Here is a 19,543-nt window from a genome sequence, read left to right as displayed (position 1 = left end):
AGTCAGTAGAGTAATCTAAAATAACTGGATTTATTCCAGTTTTTACTGTAATGTAATGTTATCAGAACCTAGCCTGTTTGTTTCAGACTTAGTTCATGGCTTATGTTATCAACAGAATGTTACGACTGTTCTGAACATCAGTATGGGTTTATACACATAAATTTTGCTTAATTACGTTTTTTCCACTGTTCCCTGGTGTAAACCAATATGTTTTGTGAAAATTTCCTAACAGGGCTTCAGAATTGTGTAAGGGGGAGACCTCTGCACTGCTTGTCCCTGTTGGTCTTCCACTATGTTGGTGCCTTCAAACTGTTGTAGTAATTTGATGCCACTACATCACAAGATCCTTACGGTGTCATACAGCACTAGCAAAACTACCTTGTCTGAAGGATTGTCATCTTTTTCATGTGTTAGAGGTAGAAAAGGCATTCCCTGTGCAGCGTGGTTCTGCAGCGGGGTAGGGCATAGCTGGGGGTCATCCCTGCTTCATGCAGAATGGCTTGGAAATGGTGATGGTAGCTCAAGAGAAGAGATGCTTCACAAGTTGCCAAGGAAGCAGTGCTGTTGATAGGGTCATTACAATTGTAGCCCGTATGTGGGGTTTGGATGGGAAAATTCCTCATCCACTCATACTCTTCTGAGGCTTTGGATGAGATTGTTGGCTTTTCTGTTTGTGACAGGATGGGGCTCCAGATTTCTTCTGTGAAATAAACAGTAAGTGTATGTGAGGGATCGAAGCATCTGTGTGATTCGATAGCTGCTTCCATCCATCCTTCATGCCGACATTAGCAGAGCAAGGGCAGTGGCAGAAGAAGCCTGAGGAGAAAGGAACAATGCTGGGAGCTGTCAAGAGTTACAGTTCTTAGCAGCACATAGCTGGAAATTCAGTTAACAGCCTGATCAAAAATAAAGGGAAAATTATTCTGTTATTGTGAATTATATGCATAGTTCTGTGCTTTCCCCAGCATTTAATTGCTTTGGGTTTTGTTCCCCCTATATATCTGTGTATGTTGGAGTCTATACAGTGTTTAATGTACCATTAATAGATTTGTATTGTGTCAAAGATTGCAAAGACACCCACCATGCTTGCCTGCTTAGTGCCTGGATTTCACATGTAGTACCCAGGAGTCAGCACATTTGTGTAGGAGGCTGTGGGCTGGGAGTGGGCAGAGGGGTGGGGATGAAGCACAGCTTTCCTTCCAACCTAATGAGTGCCTGCCAGCACAGCTGAGCTGGCAAAGGGAGTGTTGTCATTTGCTTCTGGCATAGTCCACACGACTCATTCCCATTTCTCCAAGCCAGGCAAGAGCAAGAAAAATGTGTGCCTTACTAGAGGACTCATTTAATGCACATAACTCCATGTAGCTGCAGAGATGCTGATTGACCTTCTCCCTCAGGTCATGCAGGATGACTGGCAAAGCAAGAGCAGGAAACCAGCAGGTGTTAAAGCAGACAAAATGTATTGATAAGTTGGGGCAGTCCCAGTGCTTAGAGGCAGGTAGGTATCTGTGCCCAGGGTCATAGGTGAATCTGCTTGCGCTCCTTTGGGGTCGATAAGGGGAGGAGGTGACTGTGGTCATCACCTCTAAGTGATCCTTTTGATTCCCAGCTACCTATGGAGGAAATTTAATGAAACTAGTCTACTGGGGATACCAATAGTCAAGCCGTATGTCTGCTACATTTCTCCCTAATAGTTTCACAGAGTCAGTGAGGTTGCAAGGGACCTCTGGAGACAATGTACTCCAATACCCTTCTCATGCACGGTTCTCAGGCAGGACTTTGTGTATTGCTGGGGGTGGAGACTCCACAACCTCTTTGGGTAACTTGTACCCATTTTAAAAAAAAAAAAAAAAAGTTTTTCTACAGCTTTCAGAATTTTCCGAATTTCAGTTTGTGTCCATTGCTTCTTACCTCCCTGCTCACTACTAGTAGTGCCTCTCTCTGTCTTCTTTAAATACCCCTTGGGAACTTGCACATTGATAGGAGCCCCCCTGAGCCTTCCGAAATCCAGTGTGAGCAGCCCCAGCTCCCACAGCCTCTCTGTGTATGACATATGCTCCAGCCCCCTCCAAAGCCCTACACTGGGGTCTCTCCAGCATGCTCAAGTCTCTCTTGTACTGGGGTCTCAGAACTGGACCCAGAACTCCGGGTGCCTCACCACCCAGAGTGCTCTGAGCAGAGCGAAAGAATCACTTCTCTCCACCTGCTGGCAACACTCTTAATGCAACTTGGTAAGAAAATAGTGTTATAGAACTGAGGTAAGCAAAGCAAGCAAGAAGGCACAAAACTGGATTTTTGGAGACCTGAGTGGACATTGCTGTAGCTGTCTTTTCAAAGGAATTTAGGTCCTTTTTTCAGCACAAAATATGACATCTTTAGCAGTACTATTTACTCTTCCATAGAAACAACCAGAGTTCTATTTGTTTGCACTTGGTATCTTTCAAAATTGAAAACCTGCCGAGGAGGCCAAAGGGGAATAGAGTGAAAGGGAAAAAGGAAGCAGGTGGGATTGGAGCTGTGTTACCAACAGTTTGGAGTTATTTTGAAATCATTAAAGAGCAAAGGAGCTTCCGTAAGTCATGTTTTGCTATTGAAATTCAACTTTTTTTTTTTTTTTTTCCTTCTGCTTAGGTTTTAATAATCAGAACTTTAATCTCATTATTAACTGATCTCATGCTGGTAATTTAGTACTAGCAAACCATGTGGGAAAGGCAGACTTGACGAACCTGTGTGGGAATAGCTGCAAAATACTTCAGGGAAAAGCCCTGCCGTTGGCCAGGGGATTTGGGTGATGGCCGTATGGAGAGCAGGCAGTTTTTAAACCTCATGTGGAACATGGGGTAGCATCACAGGAAAGATATTGAGCAAATGATTCATCAGGGGAGAACTGGAAAGCATCTTCGTATTTTCCCTGCCTGCTGCTGGCACAGTCTGGGCTGCCCCAGGTTTGGAATCTGTTCTTTAATAAAATTCCAGCTTTTAAAACTGACCCTCCAAGTGTAAAAGCAGCCGTTCAGGTGCTGCTGTGTGACAGCCGGCGTCCTGCTGCCCTAAGCATTTCTGGGAGGACGATGTCTGTGGGTGGCTGATGCGCTACAGCCAAGAGGGTGTCTCTTTTAAGTTCAGCCTTTATTGCTGTTGCTGTGTGTGACACAGTATAAGAGTTTCAGTATTTTTCTTGATCTCTAACCTGCGTTGTATTGCTCTTGCTAATATTAATAAGCATTCTCCTACTAAAGAAATTTCACTGAGAACAAGCTCGACACCTTTACCCATACTCAAAACCACCCACCTCGCTCATTCATTCTTTATCATGAATTTTTCCCCCATACTTATTTGGAACCAAAGCATGTTGCCTTTTTTTTTTTCTCTTTATTTCCCCCCACTTTTTTTTGCTGATTAGAAAATGCAACAGAAAATGAATAACACTGCTTGAATAGTCACATTGCGTGGTTGGAAGCATGGAATTTGGAAGCAAATTTGTTTTTTGAAAGAATAAAATTTACTAGACAAAGAAATGCTTGCAGAGTGACCTTTCCTCTTGAAGATTTAGTGATTGTGCAGCTGTGCTCTCCTGTATTTTCCTAATGCATATTCATAGATCTTCACAAGAAAAAAAAAAAAACAACATGTTTAGGAAACCATGATTATAAGTTAATTAAAAGTAGTTTTCATTTTAGAGAATTAAATGTGTTGGCAGTGGCATACTCATTGCTAATGGGTGATTGTACTTTTTCAATAATAATAAGGGATTCAATGAAACTCCAGAAGATGTTAGCATGTGATTAACTGGATAATCTATGTATTTGAGTTTTTATTCCCAAATAAGCTGGATCTCCAAGAGCCAGAAGTGTGCGTTTATATTTGATAATTATATGAGCCTCTTGAGCATTCTTACAGATTGTAATTCAATTCTGTAGGAAAAGAGCTTTGAATCGAGAAGAAAGAATGGGTGCCTAATTACAGGCAGGCACTGTGACCAGCTTGGTCAGCTTGTGCAGTCCCTCATCTCAAACAGAGCAAGGCACAGCATGTCCCATACTGTACTGGAGCAGCAGGTAAAAGTACAAAGCCCATCAGTCCCAAATTACACCTTTTTCAAATATTGGTTTGTTTCTGTGGAACACTTTAGGAAGGTCTTTATTAAGCCACGCTTTTCATTGATTTAGTAGAGGATGGAAGATTTTTAGGACACAATGAACAACCTGTGTCTGAACAAGAAGCTTACCAAAACTAGAGGCCTGCATCACCAAGGCAGAAAAGGAATTGTCTCTCTGTATCTCATATTAGAAGAGGTTTCATATGTGGATGTTTGTCCAGCTCTTTATTCTTACATACATGCAGACATGCTCCGTGTTTTGTGCCCACACTAGCAGTAATAACGTAGCAAACTGTGGAACAGGTTCTGTCTGCTTCCATCTCAGTGTAAGTTCATGGACTGTAGAGCAAACACAGTGAATGCACACAAGTGTTTTTTACACTAGCAATAATAGAAAATCTGTCAGTCAGAAATACTGGATCTCTGCCCATCTGAAGATGCTTTTTTTTTTTTTTATAACACTGAGGTAAATATTAATGGGGCTAAAGATCCAAGTGAAATGAGATAGTTGAAAGCATACCTGGCTAAATTATGAGATCTAGAATCATAAATGGCCTGGGTTGAAAAGGACCACAGTGATCATCTAGTTTCAACCCCCTGCTACGTGCAGGGTCGCCAACCACCAGACCAGGCTGCCCAGAGCCACATCCTTGAATGCCTCCAGGGATGGGGCATCCACAACCTCCTTGGGCAACCTGTTCCACTGTGTCACCACCCTCTGTGTGAAAAACTTCCTCCTAAGATCTAACCTAAACCTCATGTGTCTCAGTTTAAAACCATTCCCCCTTGTCCTATCACTATCCATCCTCATAAACAGCCATTCTCCCTCCTGTCTATACACTCCCTTCAAGTATTGGAAGGCCACAGTGCTGTCTCCCCCGAGCCTTCTCCAAGCTAAACAATTCCAGTTCCCTCAACTTTTAGAAGCTGCCTTGTGAAACTACCTAAGGTAGTTGCTACAACTGATGAGAATTTTTAAGGGTCCTCTGGGTCCTAAGCAAAGCACCTTATGACGGGTAATATTGTTTAGAGAAGGAAGAAAAGAAGGCAAAAAAAGGATGGGGCAAGTGTTCTACACGCCATAAATTGCAACCCACCATTCAGCATAACAGCTAGTTACTAGACACCTGCATGTACAGTTAGGCCTGTGGGAGTTAACAGAAAGGTCGAATTCTCCAGTGTTTGTGCTGAAGTGACCTTTGTACTTTCCAAAGACTGGATTTCTCAATTTTGTACGAGCTGAATGCTTTGTAGAACAACATTGTCCTTCTTGGTGCTGGGGATGCTGCTGGTGGCATGGCACCTGGGGATGTATTAGTTGTGCAGAAGTGGGGAGGAATGAGAAGCCTGGTCAAGGATGGTTCCTGTGAAGTTTTCTAAACATACTGATTTGCTGGAACAGAACAAAGTACCTCTTTCTGAGGGAAAGAAACAAAACGTAGGAATAGGAGAAGATGCCAAAAGCGATAGATTAATATCATTAATGGGTGATGCTGTGGACTAGAAACCAATGCATTCAGTGCAATTCTGTCACTAGAGACAGATGCTATACTGGAAGATAAAAGTGGAAATGCTAAGCTAGGCTCAGGCAAGAAATTATTCATCTCTTTGCAGCACTGTACAGGACAAGTTAAGTACCGTGTGTCATGCAATTACAAAGTAACTAAGAGACATCTCCTGTTGTGAGCTAACTGTAGTTCAGTAGTACTGGAACAGGTTAAAGGAAAGGATTTCTTAACAAATTATCTCTAAAGCTATCTCTAAGGAAAGGTCAACATCAGTATCTCTGGGAGTTCTGTACTTACATATGCAAACATGCATATTTTGTGTTTCTGTGTGTTTTGTATCTATGAATGCAAGGTGCATATGACAAATGTGATGGATATCTCTGGAGTTAACAGTGATGCTGTCTGTATCATTGCTTCCCCACAGTGCAGCCTCTCAACAGCCCTGTACCTGTGAGGAGTAGCTGCTAATGCCAATGTCATATCAGAGACATTGTCAAGAGGAAGATTCTGTGGACATCCCTAAATATGTGAAAAGTTTTTGTTACATTAAAAAAAAATAAAAAATGAAAGAAGTGAAGTCAGTGTTTTCAGCTTTCGTATGAAGAGAAGCTAAGAATGATAAGAATCACTAATATGGAGGCAACTTTGTGATGTGGTAGTAGCACTACAGAAATGAGATAGTACTTTCCAAAGGATGGGGAATCATCTCACCAAACCAGAAAGAAAATCTTTCACTTAGGTGATATTGTTATTAAAGACAAGATATTTCTTTTCATCATTAATTTGAAGGTAGATGAGCTGTGTCCAGGCCTTGAATGATAGATGTATGTTGTATTTTTCACCATTTCATCCCCTGATGTTCAAACATAACCTAGCTTCCTGTTCACTGGGGGAATCTGTAAAGCTGTGTTTGACTAAAAGGAGCAGCGAGTGACTGCAAAACAAGTGATGCGTTTGAGTTTTGTCCCTAATCGAGTTTAAAATGATCACAGCAACTTGGCTAATTATATTAATTTATTTCTTCTTAAGGCAGAATGGGGAAACAGAATAGCAAGCTGGCCCCTGAGGTGATGGAAGATCTGGTGAAGAGCACGGAGTTCAATGAACATGAGCTAAAACAGTGGTACAAAGGATTTCTAAAGGACTGTCCAAGTGGTAGGCTGAACCTTGAAGAGTTTCAGCAGCTTTATGTAAAGGTAAGTTATTAATTTCCTCCTGTTTGGCTTTACAAGAGGTTACAAGTGGTGCAAAGCAGCACATGGTCTTGAGCTGCCCTTCTTCTAGACTGAGGAATTCCTGGGAGAAGCAATGGTGAATACAGAGAGGTTAATAGGAAGCATTGCCCTCACAGTGCCAACTCTTCTGATAGCTATGGTAACCAAAAGTTTAAGAAAAAAACCTGTGGGTTATGCAAAGAAATGCACTTTCTGTAATTTTCGGGCCTGTTTCAGCTTCAGTGAGTGGCTGCAGTTCATTTCAGTAAACCATACACTGCCTGTGTAGTACCACTGGAATATCAACCCTGTGACTGATGGACCTACACTGTCCTTCTGTTAATTCCAACAAAAGCTGTGAGCTGTGGTGGCAGTATGTCCTGCATTATGCACTGTGTACAAAGAATTTCCTTCTCTAAATTTTAAATGCTGCCTTTGTTTTTTCCCTGCTGTCTCTTGACAGGTATGAAAGGAAAGCCAGGTTGCTCAGTTTATTTTCTTCTAATTCTTTATTATGTTATCAAATGCAACGTAGCCTTTTCCTTATATTTAGTCTGTAACAAGAAGTGCATGGGGGCTGCATTAAAAGTGTGTTCATGTTACAAAGATAATTATATTTTAATTCAGAATCGAATGTCTGCCTGAAGGTCAGAGACTTCAAAGTAATTTTAATTAGGAAAATACAGGATAGCAGTGATGAAGAATAGGATCAGAACAGTTCATAAATACAATGTCAGGCTGAATAAAATTTTTAAAAAGCTTTTCAAATGTGAGTAGATAATACTGAGTAAACTGATGATTTCTGCAGAGCAGTGGGACTGTCTTTTTCCTTAAACATGTACTAGAGCCCAATCCTGAAATTCTTCAGCCCTGAACCAGATGACTGTAAATTTTCACCTAGCTCCTTCTTTTTAATGACTGCCCTTGCAAAAACTGTTAACTTCAGCTTACATAAATAAGCCTCTGTCTACATATTTTAATATTAATGGCTAGAGATGTTGCCTCACAATCCGTTTCTTAAAAAAGACTGACTTTTTAATAACTGTTATTTTCAGTTGAAAGAATTTTTACTGCCTCAGGTATTGTGCTTGTTATTGACTGATAATTTATAGCTTCTATTTTGAATAGTACTTGGTGTACAACCCTGAGATTAGACATCTAATAATTTCTCTTACGTGTTTCTGAGGAATGTAAATGGCCTCTATAAAATATTCCCAATAAAGTAATAAAGTATGTCAAGTGTTTAACTTTTTAGAAATCATAATTTTCTTTTTGGGAAAGCTGCTTATTGGTTTATTTATTTATTTATTAATGATTTTGTGTGTTTTGAGGGATAATTTCTTCCGAAATAGCTCGGAGCTGCTAGGACTTCCTCCCTTCAACAGGCTGTGTGAAGTGTTCACAGATAATTCACGAGATACTTCACTCATCAGAGAGTAATTTCAGTATTACATTTACAAAATGGTAGTGCAAAATGTGAAACGAAGAGTACAAGAGTACTGAAATTTGGAGATAGCCCTGTATTCCTAGGGAGCTGTAGTATCTGGCTTTTAGTTTTATGACCTTACATATTTTTAGAAGTGTACACCAAATAAGATGGTCTCCCTTGCTTTGGTAGTTATGCTTTGTGAGATCTGCTCTGTAATGTCACTGTCATATATTTATTTCCAATTTGCAGAAGAGAAATACGATTAGCTGTAGTAAATCCAGGCATTTATTTCTCCTTCTGACGCAGAATTTCTTCTAAACTAATGGCCTTTGGCTGTCTGAGAATGGGGACCTCTTATCTGTAGGGTTTTCTGCCTGGTAGCAGACAAAAACCCAAACTCAACATTTAATCTTTGTGGGGGAAACCACCAACAGGAGATCCAAACATTTTTAACATTTCAGTTCCTTTAATGAGTAGTCGGGGTAAAAAGGTATGAAGCTCATTTTGCTTCATAATTTCTCTGTGTGAACTTTTAGTGGGAGAGATGACATTTTAGTTCTTGGTCGGAAAAGGATATTATTGAAGAAGATTTCTATAGATTTTCACATGGATTGGTAAGAGTGTTGGCCACTGTACTAAGATGCTAAGGAAGTTCTTTTCTTGTACTCATATGTACTCATGTACTCCCAGGGAGGTGGTGGAATCACCGACCCTGGGGGTGTTCAAGGAAAGACTGGATGTTGCGTTGAGGGACATGGTTTAGTAGGAGCTATTGGGAATAGGTGAACGGTTGGACTGGGTGATCTTTTAGGTCTTTTCCAACCTTGGTGATTCTATGATTCTATGATTCTATATACAATGGAAGATATCTTCAGCTTAAGCAAAAAAAAAAACCAACACGTTTTAGGATTCACGGGAGCATTATTTTAAAGTGAATGTCCTGATTATCTCGTTACTATTTATTTTATTTTATTTTATTTTATTTTATTTTATTTTATTTTATTATTATTATTTTTTTTACATAGTTACAGAGTGAGTGCACAATCCTAGGGCACAGAAGCTGCGGTTTTGTGGATGAAACTTTTTTAGAAAATGCATCCTGGAATCACACCTGATGTATTGCTGTTTTTAGTGCCTGCTCATAGGCATGCACTTCCTTCATAGATCCAGGCTAGCACTGGTCTGAGTTAAAGCATCCAGAACGTGTGTGATGTGGATGCCAGGTCCTCAACACAAACTGTTTCACTGCGTATTTGTGTCAATTGTACTGTGCTGTTTACTGATGTAGATGAAGACTGTATTGACTAAAAGGGGGAATTACTGTAGCTTGGCATGGAAATGTTTGCTATTGAAGTTTCCATTAGGAATACAAATCAGGCAGTGCTTAAAATAAATAGCAGTTGTGCAAATGGACTATACACAAAAATTATTTGCTGCACTTTAAGTGTCAGTGTTTATAGAAAATATTTCATCAAGAACAATCTTTTAAATAAGCATCAAATAAGAGGAAATATAATTGTTACTGTTGTATTTTTAGCATTGTTTGTAGTCTTGTAGGTTCATCAAAACTTCTGGTATGCTTTTTGGTGCACAGATTCTTGTTCAGATGCAGAATCTTTGGCCATTTCTTAGGTCTCATGTCAAATTCCAAGGTGCTGAATTATTTGAAGGCTTGTACAATTTTCGAGTTAATTTCCTGATGACTTCTTTATGCACTATAGGCCCAGAACCACCAAGAGATTTAAATACTGCCCCACGTTCGCTGCCCCAGCAGCCTACACAGAGCATGGCAGCAGAAGAAACTTGTGGATACCATTCTGAGAAAATTAAACATCAAGGCAGGTTGAAATAAGCCAGTATGCCAAAGCAAAACCACAGGGTAATGCTCAGGACAGGAATGTGTATGAGGCTCAACATTTCTTCAGGGTATATGCATCTGTTTCCATGTGGGAGGGGTAGCCTTCAAGCCTTTCCTGCAGAGAAATATCTAGGACATTTGAAGTCAAAGCAAAATCAGGTGACTGGAGTCCTTTTAACTTTTTCTCTTAAGAAAGGCAATATGAGAGCCTTATCTTTACCACTCTGCTTTAAGTACTCTTCAAGCTGTAGGAAATCTGGAATCAATTAACATGTCTCTGTAAGGAGTTTGAATCTGCTAATACTCCCCCTGCATCCTTTCTCTACCCGTGATGAAATGAGTCCTTCTGGTCTGCTCACAGCAGTCCAACCAAACTCTTGCTGCTAGAAGTAGTATTAAGTATATTAGTGGGTCTGTGGACGGTCTGGAAAACATAGTTTGGATCTCCAAAGTGAATGTTCTAGCCATTAAGCTAAATGTTTGTTTAGCTTGCTTGTTTCCTTCTTGTTTTTATGGTTATTGTTTTGGTTTGGTTTTTCAGTTGTTGCTTTGTTTTTTATTCTATCTAAGAACTCTTTAGTTCTTCTATCTTATGTAAAACATCATTAGCATTGTGGGCAGAGAGATGAAGGAATTAATATGCAAAATTCTCATTAAAATGAAAGATACAAATAAAACATGCTGGACTCTTCCCATCATTATTTAGGGTTTCTTTCAGTCCAGAGGGCCAAATAAATTTTGCTTCAGATGTTTTGAAATCACTGGGTTTGGATGAATATGCCCTAGAGTGTGCAAGTGTGCATAAACAGTAGTAATATTCACAGGAATTATGCACGTTTATTAACTGGAAAATGGGCCTCTATATTGTGATACTTGTTGGAACTAGGTCACTGGACACGAGAAGTATATCCTCTGGATTATTAATAACAGAAACAAGCACCAATGGTCCCCTACCTGGAAGGGTAGGGCTGAGTCACGGTATAATGCTAGCTAGCATTAAATAAAGTGGGTTGCTCAGTGAATTTATTGCACATCTATTATTTAGCTAGATTTTGGGGCTTTATAGATAGCGTGTAACTGAAAAATATAGTAATGCCATTTGATAAATTACAGTCAAATAGCTGTCTTATTTTTGGTTTCTGTCTCATATTTCCTGCCTTGAAGGGAATTGATTTCTAGTTGCTCATTTTAATGTGCATAAAAAAAAGACTCTCAAAAATCTGTTGAAATGTAAATGGGTATATTTGCATCTTCTTCTTCTCTATCCAAATTTTCAAGATGGAGTAGCATCCTTCTGAAGAGGGCATATTGCTCCTTGAAATATTAGGTTACAGCTGCATTTCAGACTCAGTGCATGTTAAAAAGTGGAAATCCAGAACAGCACAACTGTGCTTGCAGATGACCTGAGCATAGATGCAGTTCCTCTGGTAAAAGCTGATTTTCCTGAGATATATCTCTGTTAACTGGAAGAGCTGTGCTGATTTTGCAAGTGCCATCTGACCACTGAAGTTATCCCTGTAACAAGAGTAATTTTTAGGAATGCTATGCCAATACTGCTGTATTGCTAAAGATCAGGCAGATTATTAAAAAAATTGATGTATCTACTGATATATTGATTTTGTATATGCTGTTGATACTTTCCAAAAAATGACATTCACAGTGCTTGCAGTCTTCCTGGACAACATGGTAGTGTGTTCCTGCACAGTAGGGCACATAATGCTACCTGCAACTCAGAAAACCACATGCGTATGTCTTTATTTGTAAATAGGATTCTAGAAATCGTTAAATAGGTTAATAGTACTCCTGTGTTATTGAATTTTTTAAATTGATATGGGATAATAAAACCATTATTGTTACATTAGAGTCAATTAGAAATAGCATTGGATGCAAACTAGCAAAGCAAAGAATATCTCTGGTCCAGGGCCATTACAGGGTGGCTCTGCAGGAAGCAGCACGTGTAGTAAGAAATAGGAGTTACAGTAGTGGCATCAGTGAATGGTTTGCTTGGTGGGAGGACTGTAGAACAATCTGCTAGGTGAAGATCCTTAAGGCATTCCTCAAATATTTAGTCAAAATCTGCATATTTGAGAGAACTATACACAGAATAGTTAGAAATATATGATGCTTAAAGAGGAAAAAAACCTTTCAGTAGAAGTACAATTGAAGTTTTTGAGAAAGGAAAATTAATATAGCAGAACTGAACAGAGGAAAACAGTCACGACAGTCCACGAGGGTGGATAGTGATAATTCTCATCAGTTGTAGCAACTACCTTAGGTAGTTTCACAGGGCAGCTTCTAAAGGTTGAGGGAACTGGAATTGTTTAGCTTGGAGAAGAGAAGGCTCTGGGAAGACGTTACTGTGGCCTTCCAATAGTTGAAGGGAGCGTATAGACAGGAGGGGGAATGGCTGTTTATGAGGGTGGATGGTGATAGGACAATGGTTTTAAACTGAGACACATGATGTTTAGGTTGGATCTTAGGAGGAAGTTTTTCACACAGAGGGTGGTGACACACTGGAACAGGTTGCCCAAGGAGGCTGTGGATGCCCCATCCCTGGAGACATTCCAGGCCAGGCTGGATGTGGCTCTGGGCAGCTTGGTCTGGTTGTTGGTGACCCTGCACATAGCAGGGGGTTGAAACCAGATGATCATTGTGGTCTTTTTCAACACAGGCCATTCTGTGATTCTGTAAAGTATTGCTGAAAAGCAAATGTATTTGCAGTCCAACCTTGAAGACTGATTGGATTGTGATAAACTTAAGACCAGAAGAGATGAGAATTGCTCTTCATACAGAACTTGGTTTATATTTTAAAAAAAAGATACGGTCTTGCTGCCCTCTCACCTTCCTAGCAAACTGCTTTTCCTATTTTTCCTCCTCCTCTTTTTCCACGTAAACACAAACAGTCAGGTGCTCTGCCAAAACGCAAGCCTTCTAGAAAACCACATAAAAGATTTGTTATATATTTCAAACAGAAGCTGAGATTGTGCTGTACGAATTTTCAAACAAAGGCCCAGAGTGCTCCTTCCACATAAAGACTAAATCAGACAAACCCTAAGGGCAGTGTTAACTTTGAAGCTTGACTGGATGATTTGGGGAAGGGGAGGATGCTGGTAACATGCCTTTCTGCTGCATTTCTTCTTGCACGCATCCCAGGAAAAACGCTGACTGGAAGTCATTTTGTGGAACATCTTTTGAAGTCTGTCTTTAGTACACAGAGCTTTAAAGATGAACAACTGTACTGAAGAATAAAATACAGTAAGAAAGTAAATTAAATTTACATTTAAGCTACAAAGTAGAATGAGAACAGTAATTAAGAGGACTGGCACGCTGCATAGTGAACTCTTCTGTAATTGTGGCCATTGAAGACAGCATTGGGTACTAAGAACCTTCAACAAGGTAGAACAGATTCACTTCAGGTTGAAATCTTAACCTCACTGAAACTAATGAGATTTTTTTATTCCTGATCTTTATTAGAACTTAGAACTGAGCTCTTGAAATTGTTTGTCACCCTGAGTCCTGGCAAGTCTGGTGCAAGCTTCTTTAAAATCCAGTCCTGAAAGCTGGATCTGGTGTATGGAGAGCTCCTCTCCTGAAGTATAATAACAGACACAGTACTAAATGTCACTGAAGGAAGCAGTTATTTAAAAGCTGAATCTGAATGGGTGAGTGGTGAGTGTAAGGGTCCTGATATTATTAGAAGAGTAGTTTTGGAGGCAAGAAGGAGAAATTCATTTATTTTTATAGTATTACGGATAGTGTCCAGGCGTGTGGAATGAGCCCTGCTGATAACAATTCAGTTATGTATGCCGACACCCCTTCCATGAGAGGAAAGAGGGATGGTCACAGATCCGTAAAGCTGTCTGAAGGCATCTCCAGTGCTGGAAATCCCAAATGTGTGGGGTTTGAAGGTTTGGATAACACCTCTGATTATTACTAAGTATTGAATAGTGCAGTGGTTGTGTGTGATTCCTGAAGTGTCTAAACTAAAATGGTGTCCAAAAGATTGAAAAGAATATGTCTGTCAGGGCAAGGCAGTCCAGCTGAATGCTTAAAAACCTCACCACGTACACGCATCCCTAGTTTACAACTTATCGTGATAAAAGAAGCCAGTCTGAATGAATTCTCCAACAACAGCATGTAAATCACTGCTTTTGTTCTTTTATTGTTATTATTTTTGAAGTAAGCTAGACGGTTCCAAAAAATTCTCATGCCCTTTTATAAGGAACTTTGTTTCTTCATGGCTTAATTTTGCTTTGTGTTGGATTCCTTCAAAGAAACCAAAACAATTGAATTTCGAATGCCGTAATTATTTCTGTAGGAAAACACTGCATTCATGAATACAGTTATGATTCCCCTGAAGGATAATACAGAAAGTGTGGTGCAGCCATGAAAGAGACAGCCACTTCTAACACCTAAATGTCAAAGACTTCCAAAAAAAGACCCAACAGCAAACAACCCGTGATCAGAGCCAGGTTTCAGAGCTGTCATGGTGTTCAGGTTTAGTGTTTCTTGCACTGGTACTTATTTTAACAGTATTAAGGTAGTCCTTGGCACAGTTGTCAGGACTGATCAGTAGTTCACTGCCTTTCTGAAACCTGTTACAAAACTCAAGTAATTTGGACTTCTTCCCCCCTGAAATTTTGTGTCTCCTTGCTCCCTTCAGACCACCTCAGGGTTTTCCTTCTCATCACAAGGCAGGCTGCTCACAAACTAGTGTAAACCCCTCAGGTCTGCATAGTGAGAGGCTTTAGTGATACTAACTGTGTTTTTTTAAGATGTATTCTTTTCTTTAGCAATCAACTACAATGAAATCTCTCTGTATGTATGGATAGTCAAGAAATCAGTGACTGAATCACTTGCTTAACATTACCCTTTGTTTCTTCGGCAGTTTTTTCATGTGTTGAACTATAAGTGAAGTCCTTCATTTTATTTCTTTGAAGTAAGGTGATTTGTTTCGTACCCTTCCTATCACATGGTTTGGGAAAAGGTTTCTGTGTCTTGTGGGGAGCATACATGCACATCATAGCATTGTATTCATGACCAGTAGTAGTATCAGCATCTGCTTCCATTGTCTCACTTACACACAAAACCTGAAAACCACTTTCTTGTTTCATAAGACATAAATGAAACGAAGGGTCTCATTCAGAACCTGGGATTCTGAATGAGTCCCTTCACTCCAAGAGTGCACACCACATCTTCAGCCCCATTCTACTCTCTCCTCTCCAGTGAACATGTCATTCCTTCAGAAAACTACCTTAGTAATAATAAATTTCTGTACTTCCCAGACAGACATTTGTGAGTCGCTATAAATGAGTAGGAATACTCCAAAATTATAGGACCTCAATTAGTTTGGAACACTGCAATGGCTAGCCATTGCATCTCAGCTTGCATCATGTGCTTGTGGTGTTAGACATGGCATGTCACAGTTAGCACTGCAGTGCATGCTGCTGTGGGTGGCTGTGGATATGCAGGCAATGAAATGAGAGGGTTCTGGGCTATGGAGAATCCTGGAAGCTCAGCTGGTTGTTAACTTAAATTCAGTTTTTGTCGTCGTGTAGACAATGGTTTAGATTCCAGTCAGGTTCCTACTAATCATAGTCTGAACATTTCCAGTACCTTGGGATATCAACTTTATTTCTCTTCAATGAGAGTAAATTTCCATCTTTTTGTGTTTAATTAAAGCTCATAGGAATAGACTTTTCACCAACAAACCTATTGATTGCTGAATTGACGACTTACCGCTACTTGGCATGAGAATTAGCTATCTTAATTGTATATTCAGTCACAAACAAAACAAAATGAGAAAAGAAACCATGTGATGTGGAAGATAAAGTAATCAACACAAGGAAATTCAGATGAGAAGAGACTGTTGCCATTTTGCAGAAATACAAATGAAGCATTTTCAGAAGAGTTAGGTGTGAACTCCAACTGTATAAGAAGCCATGAAACTTGGCTGTCTGGCTGCACTGATAGCCCAGAATTGAATAATCAGTTTTAAACAGAACCTCCTTGCAGTCCACAGAAACAGCAGTATAGGCAGAAGTGTGAACCAACACTACAGTTCACCTCAAAGTGAGTATCAAAGTCCATTTGGGCTAGTTTAAAAAAAAAAAAAAAAATTGTAACAAATTAATTGAAATAAGATTGTATATGGAGCTTGTCAGCATTTTTCAACAGAAGCTTATTTAATTACCAAGTTATTTCTAGGTACTTGTATCCCTTTGGAAGAATATGTCCTAGAAATACTGTTATTCCTTAGTAAGAAACTGCACATCTGTATGCATACTCATGGCTCATCACAGCTTTCTTTGAAGGTTACTCACTGTTTTGCTTCTTCTTGTCAAAATGATCATGCCAAATACCTAAGAACTGCTTAAAAATAAGGAGCCTTTCATGTTTGCGCGCTCCAGTTTGCAGTATTTTGTGTGTCCATGCTGACTAAGTCTGTGCTCTTCTTATTACACCTTTTTGGTAATGAAAATGGTTTCAGTTGTGTTGGTGTTTGTTAATGTAGCAATGAACAGTGCCTGATTTTATAACACATGTCAGTGCAGATGGTTATGTCATTAATGAAAACCAGATACTGTGCAGTGAAAGCCTTGCAGGTAAAGCCCGCAGATGACTTCAGAAGCCAACCTCCCCCCTATCATTGTTCTTTTTCACTGGAATACACTCCAGCCAGCTGTTTTTCAGCCAGCTGTTACACAGCAGTAGCTGGGAGGTGATGTTCTTTGGATGTGGTCCCAGGGAAATGCTTGTGTCCTCGGTTCCCTTCAGAGTCTTCCTGCCCACATGCACACGCCTTTGCCCTAGAAGGAAGGGATGCAGATGTTCCTCCCACTAAATCACAGCTTCTCGCTTTCTTTCTCGCAGATGCTGGTTAGGTGCTGTGCCCTCTACTTGATTAGCATGATTTAGAAATAAAACACATCTCCTTTCCTCAGGGTCCAATTTCTTCAGTTCATTGAGTCCCGTATTACGTGTAGGCTGGTAAATCTGTTACAAACTTAGGCACACATTAAACTTCTTCCAGTTTCTTGATGAGAACAAGTAACTTAGATAGTGATCCACTGCCTTGAGTTCACACTTGCATAGCGGTGGCCAAATCCCAATGCTGTCTTGCAGGAATACAGCCCTACTATTTTGTGCACATCTAGAGGTACAGAAAGCTAAGCATCAGCATTACAGTCGTGGTACTGAACACAATTTCCTTCTCATCTTTTTTGTTGCTCATTTGTGCAGGAGGGACTCCTCAACTCTCCATTTATTGCTTTAGAACTTCATGGTTCCCAGTATTTAACTCCTTTAAATATAAAGTCTATACATGATTTTTTAATACTTCAGTGACACTTGGTCTGAGAAGGGTAAACGTACTGAAATTCAGTGTTAGGTAGTTCTTAAAAAGTCAGCTAAAAGAATGCAATTTAAATTGTGACCAGCTCTTCAAAGCTTATCTAGTGTCTTATTTTTTTTTGAGCTGGAAGAACTGCTGGTATCTGAAATATGATTCTGAATATGAGAGTTCATAATGGAAATAGTTACATTATTTAATTGTAAGGATGCTATATTAATATTGGCTTACTGAAGCAATTATTTATCTATCAATTAGTTCTTGCTACAGACAAATATAGTGTGTAATGTGGGTTGCCCAACAAATTGCTGTCCTTTTGTTAGTACTGCCAAATCCACACTGCAAATTAGCCCCTATGGTCTATTAGTCCGTCTGCTCATTTATTTTTAAGATTCTTTTCCCCTGGAGTTTTCCTGCATGGCAGGCAAACGATGTTTAATGGGCCTGATTTTATTTTCACAGGCATAAATTCTGGAGTTGTTCTCATGCATGGCCAAGAACAGGGAGAATAAGTATCATCTCTGTTTGCAGCATCTACTAGGCTGGGGTGTCCTTGAAACATGAAAGAACATGAAAGAGAGTATATGGTCTAAAAGAACACGTGTGGAAACCCCGTCTTTACTCTTTGAAGATTAAGTAGAAAATCTCCAGCAGGTTCAGGGCAATAAAGCTGAGTAAAAAAATAATTCTAACAAAAATGGAGGAAATACGGTCTTTGTATGAAGCAGTTTCTGGTAAAGTCATACACCTCTTTATTACCTCTTTCTGTAAGAATAATGTTTCTTCAGTGTAATCAAATCTGTTTCCAAAGACAGAATTTAACACGCTCTTTATAAAAAATTACATTAACACCAAGCCAAATGTATTAAAGGCTTTTAGAAATGATTAATTTGGCACACAAACTTCTAGTAGGATCCTGTAGAAGGGAAATGTCAGTGAGAAATTAGCTCTTGAGCTCTATCCAGCAGGCAATTGTCAGTGTGAGGTGAAAGAACCACATTCTGGCTCCATCCAAGAGTGGAATTTTTCTTGCACAGGCACAGTAAATACAGTTTTTTGCTAGAAATAAAGAGGCTGCCAAATCAACCTATCTGAATAAAAATTATGTTGTACTTTGCATGTGGGAAAAGTGGTCAAGAACAGTTAATCCCTATGAAAACAGTATCTGTGCTTTATCTCCAACTGGACATGCTTGCAGGCAGTTTTCAGTTACTTGTTTCCATTTTCTATACATGCACCCAGTGTTCTTTATTTGCACCGGATTATTCATCTCAACTGTGGTTGGGTTTTTTTTTTTTACTCTCATGTATTTTGGGTACATGGCCATGCTTTCTTCGTATTACCAAAATACTGTGGATGATTTCTCAGTTTCCAGATTCGTAGAAATGCTGTCCTACATATTTGCTACAAAAGCAAATACGCAGTCCTAAGAGGACCGCTTATTTTGGTGGGATGGCAAATATTACTGCCCAACTACAACACTGATCAAGTACACTTTTTTCTCTTCTGCTTTCCTTTTATATGCAGTAAAAACGTGGAATGGTGTAAAAATCCCACGTGTGGTGTGAGTGAGTCAACATAGCTCTCTAGTGAAGCGTTTGGTGCAGACTATGAGGGGATTCATTCTCTTCCGGTTTTCACTGTCAGCATGTTGGTGTAATAGCTGGGTCAGCAGACAGCTGAAGTCGTGTCACTGTGCAGAGAAGAATGCACATCTTGGAGCCAAGAGCAAGGGGAAAAAGAAACAAACACAAAAAAAAGCACCAAACTTTTTATGAGAAAAGGAATCTGATCTCTCAGTGGAGGAGGAGCTTGACCAAAGTGAGAGTAGTTCTTTAGTATGATCAGCAATGGACTAAAAATGCGCTTTTTGAGTTCTTGAAACTCATACATTTAGGGCCTCCCCTCCCCTCCCCTCCCCTCCCCTCCCCTCCCCTCTCCTCCCTTCTTTTCCCTTTCCCTTTCCCTTTCCCTTTCCCTTTCCCTTTCCCTTTCCCTTTCCCTTTCCCTTTCCCTTTATCCTCTCCTCTCCTCTCCTCTCCTCTCCTCTCCTCTCCTCTCCTCTCCTCTCCTCTCCTCTCCTT

At 39.8% G+C, this 19,543-nt stretch overlaps 1 protein-coding gene across 4 annotated transcripts in view; it reads left to right on the top strand.

The window, feature by feature from the left end:
• VSNL1 (visinin like 1) overlaps positions 1-19,543 on the top strand; it is a 74,423-nt gene that overhangs the window by 27,139 nt on the left and 27,741 nt on the right. For 2 of the 4 annotated variants that reach the window (XM_042862211.1, XM_042862212.1), the window contains exon 2: positions 6,637-6,803. In XM_042862211.1, coding sequence (XP_042718145.1) covers positions 6,642-6,803 — 162 coding nt within the window. In that variant the 5' untranslated portion in view covers positions 6,637-6,641. Of the gene's footprint in view, positions 1-2,494; positions 2,573-6,636; positions 6,804-19,543 lie in introns of those variants that run through there. The other 2 variants (XM_042862213.1, XM_042862215.1) reach the window with 2 other exon arrangements.

Source organism: Lagopus leucura, unplaced genomic scaffold, assembly GCF_019238085.1.
Source record: "Lagopus leucura isolate 7727_CA_CO unplaced genomic scaffold, USGS_WTPT01 Super-Scaffold_73, whole genome shotgun sequence".
NCBI lineage: Eukaryota > Metazoa > Chordata > Aves > Galliformes > Phasianidae > Lagopus > Lagopus leucura.
Note: the sequence above shows the minus strand (reverse complement) of the source record. Positions and strands in the feature narration are given on the sequence as shown.